At 37.5% G+C, this 18,383-nt stretch overlaps 1 protein-coding gene across 1 annotated transcript; it reads left to right on the forward strand.

The window, feature by feature from the left end:
* Positions 1 to 15,475: 15,475 nt before the first annotated feature.
* On the forward strand, positions 15,476 to 17,903 carry LOC110756959 (cytochrome P450 CYP82J17-like). The gene is made up of 2 exons (XM_021958467.2): positions 15,476 to 16,582; positions 17,079 to 17,903. Exons 1-2 carry the CDS (start codon positions 15,659 to 15,661, stop codon positions 17,706 to 17,708), a joined length of 1,554 nt encoding a protein of 517 aa, XP_021814159.2. The 5' UTR covers positions 15,476 to 15,658; the 3' UTR covers positions 17,709 to 17,903.
* The last annotated feature ends 480 nt before the right edge of the window (positions 17,904 to 18,383 follow it).

Here is an 18,383-nt window from a genome sequence, read left to right on the forward strand (position 1 = left end):
ATTCTAGCTTATGATTTGGTTATGTTTTTGAGTTAAACTTGTGCTTTTAATCCTTTTTGTGTTTATCTTTCAGTTCATTGAGCTTTAGGTAATAATGAGGGCTTTGGATAGTAAATGATGCAATCCATGCATGTTAGGGCCTAATTTGGATGAATGGATGAAGAGCTTAAAGACAAACTCAATTTTGGCTACAGTCCCCTGCCAGCCCAGTTTCGTAGGTCATATTGCAAGCTTTGTTTCAGCAACCTACATAGCTCGGATGAGGCCACATTCTTCATGAAAGTTGTTCCAATGGGTGTATACTATAACATATCCGAAATTCAGCCCCATTGGATAATTGTGGAGTCTGTTACCTAGCAAACACAGAGCCATGCTCAGGATGGATTTTATCAGCGCGCAAAATGAGTTAGCAATTTGTTTTGGCCTTAACTTCCTCCTCCGACCTTGGATTGGCCCAAATGATATATGGCTGGAAAGAAGACATTCTGAACTTCAAGTTTGAGTGCTTAAAGTCTTAATTTGCTTAAGGGAAGCCCAATTCGTAAGCCCTTGAAGTTGCTGGTCATGCTGACCTCAGGATGAGCTATTATTTCTGGTTGGAAGCTTGGTCATGGTGACATGAAGATGAGCTAGGGCTGTGTTGTGTAGATACAGCTGCACCAAAATGGATTCAGTTGCATCCTCAACTTGTGATACTCGCAAGTGCACGAGCCGTTTGGTAGTATAGCATATGTAAGTGCGAGGTCGATCCCACGAGGATTGGTGATTGAATGATCCAATTCATTTTCCCTATACAAAACAGAAACAAAAACAAAGAACATGAAAGAAGGAAAAAAGAAAATAAGAAAGTAACTCAAGCAAATAAGTTCCCAAGTTCAATTAGATTAATGGATTGATTCTAGCTAAAGTATGGTTAAGCCATGGTGTGTGGTCATAACCTTGTGTTCCTAATTCCCTAATTTGATCATTTGTTGTCTAACCTAAAATTAAGCATTAGGAACCCATTAAGCATAGAAGAACAATTTAAACAACCAAGCATGTATCTAATCCCTGTTGTCGAATGTCCATACATACTCTTCCTATTCATAGTTCAATTCGAATTAAAGCATGGTGTCTACTCTTAATTCAAACCAAGATAGCTAACATGCAAGCCTAAATGGTGATCAATCATTCAAACTAGCATATTAACTTATAAGCATAATGAATAAGAACAAAAACCATAATTGAAACTTGGAAACTAATCAAACTTGAAACTAAAGAAAAGAATTTACATAATGAAAAGTAAAGTGGAACTAAGAAAAACTTAAGGAGAATTTCAGCACAAAGATCTCATTATAACAATTGAAAACTAGAAAGGAAAACTAAGAGAATTTGAGGGAGAGAAGGGAAGGGAGCTCTAGAGAAGTGTTTGAGAGCTCCCCCCCTTGGGGTGTGTTTACAAGCTTGGGAAACCTCACTATATATAGGCCTAAGGAAGCTGAAAATCTGAATTAAGTATGGCTAATGCATACAACACTTGTTTTATAAAATCTGAAATGGTTGATGCACTTCACTAATGCATACAACACTTGCATTATAAAATCTGAAATGGTTGATGCACTTCACTAATAAATCCCACCAGCAGCCCTAGCTCATCTTCTTGTCACCATGACCAAGCTTCCAACCAGAAATAATAGCTCATCCTGAGGTCAGCATGACCAGCAACTTCAAGGGCTTACGAATTGGGCTTCCCTTAAGCAAATTAAGACTTTAAGCACTCAAACTTGAAGTTCAGAATGTCTTCTTTCCAGCCATATATCATTTGGGCCAATCCAAGGTCGGAGGAGGAAGTTAAGGCCAAAACAAATTGCTAACTCATTTTGCGCGCTGATAAAATCCATCCTGAGCATGGCTCTGTGTTTGCTAGGTAACAGACTCCACAATTATCCAATGGGGCTGAATTTCGAATATGTTATAGTATACACCCATTGGAACAACTTTCATGAAGAATGTGGCCTCATCCGAGCTATGTAGGTTGCTGAAACAAAGCTTGCAATATGACCTACGAAACTGGGCTGGCAGGGGACTGTAGCCAAAATTGAGTTTGTCTTTAAGCTCTTCATCCATTCATCCAAATTAGGCCCTAACATGCATGGATTGCATCATTTACTATCCAAAGCCATCATTATTACCTAAAGCTCAATGAACTGAAAGATAAACACAAAAAGGATTAAAAGCACAAGTTTAACTCAAAAACATAACCAAATCATAAGCTAGAAGGGTACAAAATGATATACAATTATGAACCGATCAAATACCCCCAAACCTAGATTTTGCTAGTCCTCGAGCAAAACAACACAAAACAAAGTTAAAAACAAAACAAGAAGTTAACTAGACCACTTTCGTAGGTAACTCGATTGCATTGAGCGAATGCAACAAGCCTTTAAACCTCTAGGCATCCCTAGTAGGAGGAGTTGTGTCTCCTGAGGGTTTAACAGTTATACCCACAAACGTTTTTCTAACTCTACAAAACAAAATGGTTAGAAAACTTATTAGATTTGTTAGTTCTTAAGCAAAACCAAAACCAAAAACAAACATAAAAATAAAAACAAAACACAAAACACAAAAAAACAAAAAAACAAAAAAAACAAAAAAAAATCAAAATAAAAACTCAAAACAATCTTTCCGAACATTTTGTGAAGAGAAATGACTCATGCACATGACTTAAACGTTTTGACAATAAAAGCTCAATTTTAGACATTATTCACAAAGCGGCAAAGTTCAAAACATAATATGCTCAAAGTGTAGTAGTGTGATAGCCAAATGCAACAAATTCCCCAATCTTAGTTTCCACATAATTTCAAAAATCATACCAAGCACAAATGCAACTTCAAATCTCACCAAAGTTGTCCTCTCACAAATGAATCACTCAGAAGAGGGCTACAATGCAACACTCAGTTATAGACATGGGATTAGAGTTAAATCATAAGGTACTTAACTCAAAAATAGGAAGATGAAGAACTTGCATTAATATGATCTCAAGAAGGAGGCCAAACACTTAAAAGTAGAAAAATGAATGCAATTCAACCACATGACATTTAAGATCAATTTAGGTCTTTAGCATAGGTTGTAATGGGGCCAAGGGTGTAAGGTGAGTAAGAAATGAAGGGTATGGATAATACAAAGTCCAAGGAACTCAAAATGTAAGAACATAAAATAATTGTTTACAAGACTTCGAATCATCACGATTAGATTTTTTTTTCTTTTACAAGATCAAAACTCCTTATACCTTCATTTACATTGATTCAAACTCCTTTCCAAACACCAAATTATTTTGAAGGCCCAAAAATGAATTTTCAAACAACCGCCACTTAATCACAACTTTCTCTTTTCTTTCACCAATTGTGTGATTTTTTTTATTTTTTTATTTTATGTAATATCCCTTCCCAAACTTAGCTTGAAAAACACATCCGAATTAGAGCTCATGAATTCCTTAGAAAGGTAAATATTTGTTTTTCGGGCTAAGGCGAGGAAATATAATTGGTAAAATGAAAGAAAAGGTTTACATGTAGGCTCAAAATGGTAAACAATGGAAAATCATGCTTAAGCATGCATAAGGTTAGCTTGAAAGGCACAAACGATCCAAAGAAGGCCTTAATATCACTTCTTTAAATGTCATGAAATCAAATTGCATAAGAATGAATGACTTTTAAGTGTTCAACCAAATCAATGAATAATGAGATCAAACAACAACTTTGATGACAAGAAAATAAGAGTATGTGTATAACACTCATGAAATGAAGCACAAGGCTCAAAAGCTCACATTATATGGTTATATAAGTCTAATTTATGCTTGATACAATTCTTTGGGTCATGCAAATCCTTTAATTGGAAAATTATGAAACAAATGGCAAGTGCAAAGAAGGTTTCGAACATATCATGCTAGAACGATGCCAAATTAATCAATTAATTAATTTTTTTTTTTTACAATAAAAATTTACAAGGAAAAAAAAAATTAAATAAATAAAATTCAATTTTCATTTAAGTCATGCAAACATTTATCACAATCTCATCAAATGTGTTCGGAAAGTGAATAAAATCAAAATCAAAATCAAAATCAAAATTAAAGCAAGACTTAACAAAATAAAATAAAAATAAAAACAAGCAAATAAAAAAATTAAATTAAATTAAATTAAGGAAAAACCAATTTTACATGCTAAACTCCAATACCCCCAAACCTAGAAATGAACATTGTCCTCAATGTTTAAAAATTAGGAACAAGCAATGTCATAATAAGAAATGAAAGGTACTAAAGTAAATATAAACCACACAAAAAAAAAAAAAAAAAAAAAAAAAAACACAAATAAAATAATTACAAAAATAAAAATTACAAAACAAACAAACAAATAAACAAAAAAAAAAAAAAAATGAAACAGTAAAACACTCGAAACAGAAAGCCCTAAACAGACAAAACAGTAAGCCCTAAACAGACAGTCTTACGCAAACCAAAACCCAAACAATTGAAAGCCCAACCCAAAAGAAAGTTAACCCACCTTGAAACCTAACAACGGTGAAAACCTAACCCACAATGAAATCTGAAGCCCACACGTTTGTTATTATTATTATTATTATTATTATTTAAATAAAATGAAACTTGAATTGGGAGCGCAAAGGCGGAATTTCTGAAAAGAAAGTGTGTGGTCCCTGATGCCTTGGTTCCTGGGAAGTCACGGGTGAAAGGGGTGAGGGACGTGTCGCTGCGCAGAAGCAGCTGTCACATCCCCCAAGCCAGAATTATTGGCTTCTTGGGTGAAGCGGGACGACTTTTTCACTAGAAGGTGGTGAAAGGTGAAAATGCAATTAAGGGGGGTTGGGAAACGGGTGCGGCGACATATAGAGATAAGCCGTAAGGGCCGCACAGAACTCAGAACCGCAATGGCTAGGGTTAGCAAAAACTAAGTCTATAAAAGGTAAAAAGAAAGGGTAAAAAAAAACACAAACTCAGAAACACACAAAAGAGAAAAGAAAGAAAGAAGAAAAGAGAGTGAGAAATCAAATGGCCTCTAACTACCCATTTTCGTTGGATCTCAACCTAGCTCCACCGACTCAGACACGAGGCCAAGCAGCGGCACCAGTATGGATGCCCTACTTTGCTTCCGCACGGGGGCCTGTGACAGTAACTGACTCAATACTCCTAGACAATGATGTTGCCATTGGAGTGGCTAGAAATTTAGTGACTCCTAAAGATATACGTGTTCTGGGGACAAGGGATGACAACCGGGTCGTGAGCGATGCCCTGGCACTGAGCGTGCAGAGTACAGCAACAGTCGCAAGTTTGGGTCATCGCCTACTTGCGAAGTCCCATGAGGTAGAGGTGCTGAAAGGTCAGTTGGCGGCAGAGCGAAGTATGGTTGAGGAGTGTCAGACTGCTATAAAAAGCTTGAAAAGGGAGAGGTCAAGGATAGTGGAGGTGAATCGACACCAACTAGAAGTATTGCGGGACGAGAATAAAAACCTATCAAAAATGGTAGAGTTGTACTCTCGCGACATGCGAAAACAGCTGGAGGACCTAGACCGACCGGGTAAACGCAAACAAGCAGATCGCGAGAGTAGTTACGCTCAAGCTAAGATTGCGATCTTTGGGAGCTCAAGTGATGAGCCCCAAGAAGCTGTGCGTGAAGCCCCGGAAGAGGACAGCCAGAGGGCCAAACTCAAAGCTTCAATGGTCGAGACACTAAGCACTGTGAAGAAATGACTTCTACTGCATTATTGATGTTTTTATTTTAATTTATTTTATTTTTTTGGTTGTTTTTGTCTTTATTTTGTTTTGGAAATAAAAGAGTAAATTTGCAGAAGGAAAAAGAAAACGGAAAAGAAAGCACACTTTCCAAACTTAAATCAAACGAAGACGACAAACGGAAATGGAAGCACAGTTCCCTAACTAAAATAAAATAAAGATGATAGCCGAAAGGGAAAGGCAAAAACACAAAGCTCTAGAAAATGAAAGTAACGGGCAAAACAATAAAACACCAGAAAACACGGAAAAAAAAAAGTAAAGTGAAAGTAAAGGTGCTCCCCCTTGAAGCGATTAGGTCGAGCATGCCCGGGAAATCCGAAATGGTGTTGGCACCTTCATTAGCATATGTCTATTTAAAGCACGCCTCTACAAGCGGATGATACCCAGCATTTCTTCCTGCAAACTCAAGGAAAAACATCAAAAAATCCAGAAACAAAAAAATGGCATCCTCATGCATTCACCTTGATGATCTCAACCTTGAGCTCTCACTTGCACCACCGAATGCCCAGACAAGGGCTCCTCCAAACACTGTCTTTCCAAACTCTTCATATCATCACGGCACGGCCTCAAACTTTGCTGAGGCAATACCGAACTTTTCTGAGGCACTGTCGAACAGAGCAGTGCTGCTAGGAGGCATGATTAGCAGCAAGCTCACTCCGACAGATCATCTGCATGTGGCACAGAGGTCTGATAAGGCAGCGGTAGAGGAGTCCCACAATTTAACTGTGCTCCACGCGGTCTCCGCTACCAATTTGGGCATGCGATTACTGGCGAGGACAAGGGAGTGTGCCGCGATGAGCGAGGAAATAGCTTCCTTGAAGGCTATGGTTGCGGACTTGCAGAAGCGGCTCTACTGTGCCAATCAGCACGTGGAAGCACTGCAGAGGAAAAATGAGGACCATGTCGAGCTGCTGCAGATTCTGCAAGTAAGAGAAAATAGAGGCAAGCCATGATGATGATGAAGATGAAGAAGATGATGAAGATGATGATGAAGATGATGATGATGATGTTTTTTATTTATTATTATTTATTTTTAATTGTTTTTTTTTTTGTTTTGTTTTGTTTTTTGTTTTGTTTTTGTTTTTGTTTTTGCAATGTTTGAAATAAAAATGTGTTTTAACACTCAGAAATAAACTAACTAACCATACCACGTAAATAAATAAATAAATAACATAACAACACAAAAACAGAAACAAAACAAAAACAAAAACAAAGACTCAACAGAAAAGAAAACAAAGAAAATAAAAAAAACTTAATTTAAAAACACACAATATACAAGCAACTCACGGATGACCAGTTAAGGGCCTCAGAAAACACAGCCAGGGGATCCGGGAAGGTTGGAGGGGTCACAATGGTCCCGCTTAAAACCCAAACTTCTTAGACACCGAAGGTGTCGCCTAAAGAACTCCTAGACACTGTATTAACGGAAGTGCTCACTGGGGTTACCATAAGTCGGCTCATATGAAATTTTTTTTTAAAAAAAATTTTATTTTATTTAAATTTTTAAGATAAGAAACAAAAACAAATTAAGATAAAATGAAACAACAAACCATAAACGAAAATGAACTAAGTACTGTAAACAAATTCAAACAAACAACATAAATTGTTGTACTAAAAGAAACAAACCAAGAAACCAAAGAAAAAAAAAAAAAAAAAAAACAAACAACACTTTCTATCACCCGTTTATCACCATTGGACAGATTCGTTTCTATGTTTTTCAGCTTCGACCTCTGTTCAGTTTTTAAGCTATAACTTTCCAACCGTAAGTCCAAATTTTACGTTCTTTATATGGTTGGATTCAGCATAGAAAAACAAAGAACTCAACGCGGACCAAAAGGCAAAAACAACTACAAAAATAAACAGAATTCAAAGAAGAGAAAGGATTGAAATGCTCCCCCTTGAAGCGATTAGGTCGAATGTGATGCACTTGGAGGTCGCGACTTCTCCCATTGCTCCACACTTCCCATTCTTGTGATTGAGATTGCCATCTCTCTCCATTTTTATTAAGCTATCATAAATTGCTAAAACAAACACACAAACTTGAAATGGAATTAAAAGGATTAGGAAATAAAAACTAAAATGAAAAGGAAAATTAACACACATCCAATTCCATGCTTCAAAGCAACAAGCACCAATGGGTTGTGTAAGCTGGGACTTAAACCCAGTTCTCTTGCTTGTTGGGCAATTGTCCTTTTCTGTTGGACTACAAACACAACTGGTCCATTAACATCATTAACTTTAAAACAAGAAATTGTCTAGAAAAACATGAAAATGAAAAATAAAAATAAAACAAGTAGGGAAAAGAAATAGAACCAAACTATGTTGCCAATCCCCGGCAACGGCGCCAAAAACTTGTTGTGTAGATACAGCTGCACCAAAATGGATTCAGTTGCATCCTCAACTTGTGATACTCGCAAGTGCACGAGCCGTTTGGTAGTATAGCATATGTAAGTGCGAGGTCGATCCCACGAGGATTGGTGATTGAATGATCCAATTCATTTTCCCTATACAAAACAGAAACAAAAACAAAGAACATGAAAGAAGGAAAAAAGAAAATAAGAAAGTAACTCAAGCAAATAAGTTCCCAAGTTCAATTAGATTAATGGATTGATTCTAGCTAAAGTATGGTTAAGCCATGGTGTGTGGTCATAACCTTGTGTTCCTAATTCCCTAATTTGATCATTTGTTGTCTAACCTAAAATTAAGCATTAGGAACCCATTAAGCATAGAAGAACAATTTAAACAACCAAGCATGTATCTAATCCCTGTTGTCGAATGTCCATACATACTCTTCCTATTCATAGTTCAATTCGAATTAAAGCATGGTGTCTACTCTTAATTCAAACCAAGATAGCTAACATGCAAGCCTAAATGGTGATCAATCATTCAAACTAGCATATTAACTTATAAGCATAATGAATAAGAACAAAAACCATAATTGAAACTTGGAAACTAATCAAACTTGAAACTAAAGAAAAGAATTTACATAATGAAAAGTAAAGTGGAACTAAGAAAAACTTAAGGAGAATTTCAGCACAAAGATCTCATTATAACAATTGAAAACTAGAAAGGAAAACTAAGAGAATTTGAGGGAGAGAAGGGAAGGGAGCTCTAGAGAAGTGTTTGAGAGCTCCCCCCCTTGGGGTGTGTTTACAAGCTTGGGAAACCTCACTATATATAGGCCTAAGGAAGCTGAAAATCTGAATTAAGTATGGCTAATGCATACAACACTTGTTTTATAAAATCTGAAATGGTTGATGCACTTCACTAATGCATACAACACTTGCATTATAAAATCTGAAATGGTTGATGCACTTCACTAATAAATCCCACCAGCAGCCCTAGCTCATCTTCTTGTCACCATGACCAAGCTTCCAACCAGAAATAATAGCTCATCCTGAGGTCAGCATGACCAGCAACTTCAAGGGCTTACGAATTGGGCTTCCCTTAAGCAAATTAAGACTTTAAGCACTCAAACTTGAAGTTCAGAATGTCTTCTTTCCAGCCATATATCATTTGGGCCAATCCAAGGTCGGAGGAGGAAGTTAAGGCCAAAACAAATTGCTAACTCATTTTGCGCGCTGATAAAATCCATCCTGAGCATGGCTCTGTGTTTGCTAGGTAACAGACTCCACAATTATCCAATGGGGCTGAATTTCGAATATGTTATAGTATACACCCATTGGAACAACTTTCATGAAGAATGTGGCCTCATCCGAGCTATGTAGGTTGCTGAAACAAAGCTTGCAATATGACCTACGAAACTGGGCTGGCAGGGGACTGTAGCCAAAATTGAGTTTGTCTTTAAGCTCTTCATCCATTCATCCAAATTAGGCCCTAACATGCATGGATTGCATCATTTACTATCCAAAGCCATCATTATTACCTAAAGCTCAATGAACTGAAAGATAAACACAAAAAGGATTAAAAGCACAAGTTTAACTCAAAAACATAACCAAATCATAAGCTAGAAGGGTACAAAATGATATACAATTATGAACCGATCAGGCTGCTGGTGGGATTTATTAGTGAAGTGCATCAACCATTTCAGATTTTATAATGGAAGTGTTGTATGCATTAGTGAAGTGCATCAACCATTTCAGATTTTATAAAACAAAGTGTTGTATGCATTAGCCATACTTAATTCAGATTTTCAGCTTCCTTAGGCCTATATATAGTGAGGTTTCCCAAGCTTGTAAACACACCCCAAGGGGGGGAGCTCTCAAACACTTCTCTAGAGCTCCCTTCCCTTCTCTCCCTCAAATTCTCTTAGTTTCCTTTGTAGTTCTCAATTGTTGTAATAAGATCATTCTACTAAATTTTCTTCTCCAAATCTCTCAAACACTTCTCCCATCTCTAAAGTTCTCCAAACACTTCTCCTCCCTTCTCCAAATTTCCCAAACACATTTCCCTTCTCTTCCAAAAGTCTCCATGTCTCAAACACTTCACAAACACCTTTCTCTCCACTCCCTAAGTTCCCAAAGTCTCCAAGTTCACAAACATTCTCCATGTTCTCCAAACACTTTCTCAAACAACTCTCTACTTCTACTTTCTTCTCCAAAAAGCCTCCATGTCCTCAAACACTTTTCCCAAACACTTCTCCTTTCTTCCTCAAAGTTCTCTTAGTCTCTCTTTAATGTTTTCTTAGTTGTAATTTATTTTTCTTGTAATGTACATTCTTTCTTAAGTATTCAAGTTTGATAAGTTTCCAAGTTTCAATTATGGTTTTTGTTCTTATTCATTATGCTTATAAGTTAATATGCTAGTTTGAATGATTGATCACCATTTAGGCTTGCATGTTAGCTATCTTGGTTTGAATTAAGAGTAGACACCATGCTTTAATTCGAATTGAACTATGAATAGGAAGAGTATGTATGGACATTCGACAACAGGGATTAGATACATGCTTGGTTGTTTAAATTGTTCTTCTATGCTTAATGGGTTCCTAATGCTTAATTTTAGGTTAGACAACAAATGATCAAATTAGGGAATTAGGAACACAAGGTTATGACCACACACCATGGCTTAATCATACTTTAGCTAGAATCAATCCATTAATCTAATTGAACTTGGGAACTTATCTACTTGAGTTAGTTATTTTCTTTCTTCCTTGTTTTATTTATTTCCTTTTTTTTTCATTTCTGTTTTGTGTAGGGAAAATGAATTGGATCATTCAATCACCAATCCTCGTGGGATCGACCTCGCACTTACATATGCTATACTACCAAACGGCTCGTGCACTTGCGAGTATCACAAGTTGAGGATGCAACTGAATCCATTTTGGTGCAGCTGTATCGACACAACACCGTCCTCTGAACCAGCATGCATACCCACTTTCCATCCTCCATCAGATATTGGCCATGAAAAGAGGAAGAAAGAAGAGGAAAAGATGGGTGAAAGTAGAAGCTCCTCTCTGAGGTAGCCGCTGGAAGAAGCCTGGAGCACCCAAAATCTCTGATTTTGTGGGATTGAGCAGAACTGATTTTTTGCCACCATGAGGTAAGTCAAGAAAGAGGAGAACAAAGGAAGAGGAAGGCTTAGTTAGATTGGGAAGAAACCATTAGGGTTTCTTGGAGAAGACCCATTCCCAGCAGCTATAAATAGGACCCCTTCAACCCAACACAACACAACCCACAGCCTTCAGAGAGCAAGCTTTCTCTCTCACTTGCAAACCCAGCAATTTTCATGCTATTCTCCCCCCATCTTCCTTTGCTTCCCCTGTTCTGACAGATTGACAGAAACTTTGGCAGAGTCTCCGCCAAGCTGCCGGAAGCTACGAAAATCACCCAAAACTCTTCACCAAGCCTCCTTAGAACCTCTCTTCCCTTCCATTAGAACCTCTGTCCTTCATAGGAACCCCCAACTCTCTCTCTCTCTAAAAGTGCTAAACCCATGATAATTTTGCTCCCATGCCACATGCCTCTCATGCCAAGCCCGAAAGTTTATCTGTAAACATGAAGAAATTATCTGTAAGTTGCTGTTGTTTTTGTTGGTGAAGATAATCAAAATACTTCCTAAGGCTTTGCTGTCCTTTCGAAGCATTTTGGGGCTTAATTTTCGAACTCAGACAAAAGGGATAACTTCATCAGCCCAGCCCATTTGCTGCCGGAAGAAAAAGCCCATACAACCAGAAAATGCCCTTAGTTAATGCAAACATTAAGAATTGAAATTATTAATTAAATGAGGATAATATGGTAAATTCACACTTTTTTATAATTATAAAATTAAAATTAAAAGAAAAATAATGTATCCTATTTTTATGGAACACAACTACCCATTATCTTTTTAATTCTAAAATAAATTTAAATGTTTTAAATAAATAAAAAAGTCTCTTGCATGCGCTAAAGCGCGTGCGGAGAGGCTAGTATATAGAGTTTTAAAAGCTGTTTGAATGTTTCTTGTTGGCAATGACCGTTGGAATCCATACCTACACACTCCCTTTTTTTTTTCTTTTTTTTTTTTATAAATAATAAATGTGGTCAATTTTTGCCATCTTTTCAAGTGTTGTTTAAAAATAATAATAAAAGAGTCTTTGTTAATTACCGTTGAACTCAAACATTGAATCCCTATGCCCGACCACGAAGAACCTCCCAACCACCAAGGCAGAACGTGCCACCACTGTTAAACAAAGAACCACCACCACCCACCACTCCTAGTTAGTGGCTGATCAACTATACAAACAGCTCTCACTTGGGAAAATATGGTTTTTCCCTTCCTTTTTCTTCTTCGTTCTGTTTTTTTTTTTTGGGTCTGGAATTCATGTTGTATTCAAGAAACCCCAAAACAAGGAATAGAGATACAAACAGAAGGCTAAAGCCACGAGGAGCCAACATAAAGCAAGAAACAAATAACAAAACAGGGTTAGACATGGCTAGATTCCATCGGAGCCTAGAACAACAGTCCCTACCCAGCAAACTAGCTACTAAGAGATAATAAAACTAAACAGCATATGCATCTTGAGGTGGACAAGGCAAACCATCAGAAGTTAGAACCCCAACGAGAGACAATGGTGGTCTGTCGACCCAACTTTGCAGTTCCATAGCTCTGTTACCTATCGACGCCGCTGCATGAGCTGCACGATTTGCACCCCTAGGCACCCAGGACCAGGTCACCTCTTCGAAGCTCGAAACCACATCATGGATTTCGTCAATAAGAGGAAGGATAGCCCAAGAGTTGTTACTATGATTACCAGTAATGCAGTCTATTAACACCTTGCAATCTGCCTCCATGATGACTCTCAGATAACCCTTGTTTTTGGCAAGGTGTAGAGCACATAGAGCAGCAGCCGCTTCTGCACTAAGTGATGAGACACATAAAAGTGGGGAACCAAGACCTCCACACCATTCACCAGAGGAATTGCGAGACACAATGCCAATGTTGCCCTTCATCGTGCCAGGATACCAAGAACCATCCAAGTTGAATTTTACATAATTTGGGATTGGCTTAGACCAACGGGTTCTTTGGACATGAGGGACAGGAGAGAGGTTCCCTCTTGCATCAATCTTGGAGACAACCGCTAAGTATTCAGAGCAAGCATCTCTAGCATGGGTGATCACGCGCCTCGGATCAAGGCGAGACCCATTGAAAATGTATTTTGCACCTTGCTTTCTAGATTTCCCAGCATAAGAAGCTGAGTAGCAATAATAGAAAATTGCATTCAGTTCTTGAGGTGCCAGGAATCGTAATAATGCCTTCAATCCATCTATCAAAAGTCGAGATCCTCTGGGGGTCAACTTTGTAGGAAAGGTTAGAGCCAAACCACACAAGTTGAGTCCATGGGCAAAGAAAGAGAATGTGCTCCACCGATTCTTCGAAACATTCGCAAATTGGGCTGGTGGGATCAATTGCAATGGTTGATAGTGTGGGAGCCCAGATGTGCCCTTTGCGGTTGGATGTTTGGGTGAGATTGAGATATGAGTCCCCGGATCAAGCTGGGTTTGATACTTTCGATACATTAGCTATTGCTAAGGCAATGGAGCTGGTGGTATCACACATTTGTTATGTTTCTTTTACTGTTCGATGAATTTGGGTTTTCTGTATTTTGGTTGGGGAGATGGCGATCGTGGCTGGGCCTGGATTTTCTGCATTTTTGTTATTGTTGCTGGTGTAATTTTTGACTTTTTATTTCTCTTTAGAATGATTTCAATTAATTTTGGTCTTCTTCGTTTTGCGTCCTTGATCTAGTGGTTTCGCATAGCGGAATGATATTCTCATCCTCTCATACCATTATTTAGTTATGCATCATACACCTATGAGCAGAGGGATTCCGGATCTTCTGCTTGGATTTTCTCTACCATGATTTGCTTGAATTTTGCTTTCTACGTGCCCCCTTGTTTAAATTTCATCCAAGGGGTTTGAGAGTTGACACATCACTAATTTTTTATTAGAAGAAAAAAACAACAATTTGCTTAAAACTTAAATAAAAAAGTAATTAAAAAAAACTAAAACCCTAAACCAGGCAACGTTAGAGTATCTCCAAGGGAGATGTCAAATACCAAACATCAAATTTAAATTTAATGGCTGATGTGACAATTTGACATCTTACACAGCTTTACACTCCACCCGATATGTCAAATTAAATTATTATTTTATTACATTTTAGTGTTGATTTATTTTTAATTAAAAAGAAAAGAAAAGAAAAAATAATAAAATATATATTTGACATCTTGATTTTGGGATGTCAAAAATAACATCTCAACCTCCAGCCTTCATTCCACATAAGCTTTGACACATCCGTTGGAGTGATGTGAGATGTTATTTCTAACTGTTAAATGTCTATATGGCACTTTTGACACATCGGTTGGAGATGCTCTTTCCTATCTTTGCAGCCTCTCTTCTGTTTTCTATATTTGTTGTAAGATTGGATTAAACTAATTCCCAAAAGTAGTTGTAAGATTGGATTTTGAGGATTGGCAAGAATTGATTATGATATTGGATGAAAAGGGACATTGAGGTGGTTTTTACATAGGGACGATTCCCTCTGGTTGTAACTTGTAAGATTGGACTTTTCTTCCTCCTGTTACTGAGAGACTTGGTTGGTTCCCCCTGGTTATTCTTATCTCGTCTTGTCGTTTGCTTGATGTTTGTTCTTGCTGGTGGTTGTATTGTCTCTGTCTTTCAATCAAGTTTCTTGTGGAGCCCTTCTTTTCAGGGAAGTTGCAGGCTTGACGTTGAACTCATAGCGTTAGTAATTATTGTTGACTATTAAGGAGTGAAATATTGTTGAGACAATTATTTTGGTTGTTTTTTCCAATGTGATGTGTCAACTTTCAAGCTTTTGGATGAAATTTAAATGAGGTGACTTGCGGAGAGTAAAAGACAAGCAAATCATGGCAATGAAAATCAAAGCAAAGGATCCGAATCCTATTTTTAATTGATTTTAATGTTTTATTAATATTTTAATCAATTTAAGTTAAAAAAAAGTGGGTCTCATATATGTCACGTCATCACTTAGCTAATTCTTACATTACAAAAAATTTAAAAATATAGGGTACTTTATTGTTAAAATTGAGAGTGCAGGGACAAACATGCCTTAAGAGTGAGAGTTTAGGATACTAAACTGAAATTAACCCAATATTAAATATATGCCATTTTTCAATCCAGGTACTCAAATCTTGCAAGCAGAAGAAAGAATTAACAACATTATCCAACCCATATTTTTCAACCCACGTGCATTGGAAGGTCGTCCTTGGTGAAAACCAAATATCATTCCCAAAACCATAGTCAATGAAAAAACATTAACCATTCAAATATATCCTTGAATTTGAGTGGCTAGTGGCCCAACATGTCATCTTTCCTTGTCTATGAGACTACAGCTTTTACCACCAACAAACCATAAATTAATTGGAAGCTCACTTTTGTCACCATAGCCAGCCATCCCTCATGGATTTTCTTTCTCATCCGCTAGCAATTGCAGGTCTTTTGGGCTTGGTTCTATATCTATGGAGGGTGAGGATCCATAGCCACAAAATCAAGGGCATGTTGGCCCCACAACCATCAGGTGCCTTGCCAATCATAGGTCACCTCCACAAGCTACGTGGCCCAGTTTTCAAAACTCTAGCAGCCATGGCTGACAAGTATGGCCCTATCTTCACCATATGGCTTGGCAAGCACCCTGTACTTGTGATCAGCAACTATGATGCAGTCAAGCAATGCTTCACCAAAAACGACACAGTTTTTGCAACTAGACCAAGGTCCTCACACGGCAAGTACCTTGGCTACAACTATGCAGGATTTGGGTTCTCACCATATGGCACATACTGGCGTGACATGAGAAAAATGGTCATGGTTGAGTTGCTCTCTAGCCGCAGGCTTCAGACTTTAAAACATGTCCAAATTTCTGAGGTTGATGCTTTCATTAAAGGGTTGTTTTTGCTTTGCAAAACAGAAGGGCACAATGGTCTAAATCCAACCAAGGTCGTGATCAATGATTGGATTGAGCACCTAACTTTGAATGTAATTACTAGAATGATTGCTGGGAAGAGATATTTTGATAGCTCAGATGAGGGAGACGAGCAAAGGTTTGGGAAAATTGTGAAGGAGTTTATGTATGTGTCAGGAAATCCAGTTGCTTCTGATGTAATTGGTTTTCCAAGTTGGATTGATTTTAAAGGGCAAGTTAAAGCTATGAAGCGTATTATGAAGGAGTTAGATTCTGTCATGGGAAGTTGGGTTGAAGAACATTATGCAAAGAAAGAGACTAACTCAAGGGACGAGCATGACTTCATTGATGTCATGATGTCTGTGATTGAGGACAATTCAACGCTTGGCTATACGCGTGAAACGATCATCAAGGCAACATCAATGGTATGTTTATATGCCTAATCATATGAAAAAACCACAATTGCTTATGATTTTTAACATCTGTGGTGGTAAATCTATTAATGTTTCTCATTGTTTTTTCAGTAAAGTTTCATCTTTTTTATTTTCAAGTGATAAAATGATAGCTCAAAACTACTCAAAACAGAGCAAGAAACTAAAACTACTCAAAACAGAGCAAGAAACTATCTTTTACAAGAAAAAGGAATGTAAAAGTTCATCAAAGTAAAGAAAAGCAAGAAACTAACAACACCGATATTGTCCCAAACTTAACCACTTACAAAGTCCAGTAAGTGTGAGGTTTTATCACAAAAGGCCTCGGTGATATTAGTAGTGGAACCATTCATTATATCCTGTATTTTATTTAGTCAAGTTTCCGATGCGGGACTCTTCAACATTTTTTTGGTTCAGGGGCTGTATATTTTGCAAATTGCAACACTCTAGATTGTTTGTTGTTCACAATTTTCAACTTTTCATTTTGCAGAATCTTATTCTAGCTGGTTCAGAAACCACAGCAATCAACTTGATATGGATCCTCTCTTTACTGTTAAACAATAAGCATGTTTTGAAGCTTGCCCAAGAAGAGCTAGACCTCAAAGTTGGCAGGGACAGATGGATTGAAGACACTGATATCGAAAACCTACCTTACCTCCAAGCCATTGTCAAAGAAACACTGCGCCTCTACCCACCAGGCCCACTCTCAGTGCCTCATGAAGCAATGCAAGACTGTCAAGTTTGTGGCTTTCACATCCCCAAAGGCACCCGTTTGTTTGTGAATCTGTGGAAATTGCATAGAGACCCAAGTTTGTGGCCAGACCCTGAAGTGTTCTGCCCAGAGAGATTTCTCACAACCCATGTAGGAATTGATGCCTCTGGTAAACATTTTGAGTTCATCCCATTTGGGTCTGGAAGAAGGTCTTGTCCAGGTGCCACATTTGCATTGCAAGTTACCCATTTGACACTTGGACGCTTGCTTCAAGGGTTTGATTTGGCAACACCTTTGGACATGCCTGTGGACTTGACTGAAGGGCTAGGCATTACCATGCCAAAGGCAACTTCCCTTGAAGTTATCTTAACCCCAAGGCTGCCCTTTGAATTCTATGAAGATAGGTAGTGAAGTGCATTTGGTACTTTGCTAGTTTATGAGATAAGGAAATAAAGTAATTGTCTTTCCTTTTTTTTTTTTTTTTCTTTTTATTAATGAGAGGTAAGTGAGGATTTGAATATTTATACATAAATACATGCATCACTAGTAATTTATGAATATCTATTATTATTCTCAAGGAACAAAATGCTCCTTATCAATTGATATATGCGTGGAACAATCCAAATTCCATTGGCAATAATGTCAGAAATAATCCAAAATTTGATTGAACATATAAAAGAGATAGATACCCAAGTTCCAACAACAACAACAAGCAAAATAGCCATATAAAAAGATGAAAAGTCACACTAACATACCTACAATGTTTTGCTTTTGGATGCTAAGATCCCTCGCCAAACTTAAATTTTAACATTTTTTTAAGGACATTTTCTATTGAGATAGGCGATAATATACTAAATTCACACACACTACACATATGCTAGGACTCAAACCCAAGACCTTGCTTAGAGGAGCAATTGCTTCAAACCACTACCCTAGTAGGTCTTTTACAACTTAGCATTCTTGAAACTGAGTAACATTCACACACACACACAAAATTATTGCTTACCTGCTCATCTTTGTATAAGAGTTTAGTTTAGGGGAATTTGTAGCTTCAACGGTCTAGAGTTTAATTTTTATCCTATC

Source organism: Prunus avium, chromosome 8, assembly GCF_965620075.1.
Source record: "Prunus avium chromosome 8, drPruAviu1.hap1.1, whole genome shotgun sequence".
NCBI classification, from domain to species: Eukaryota; Viridiplantae; Streptophyta; class Magnoliopsida; order Rosales; family Rosaceae; genus Prunus; species Prunus avium.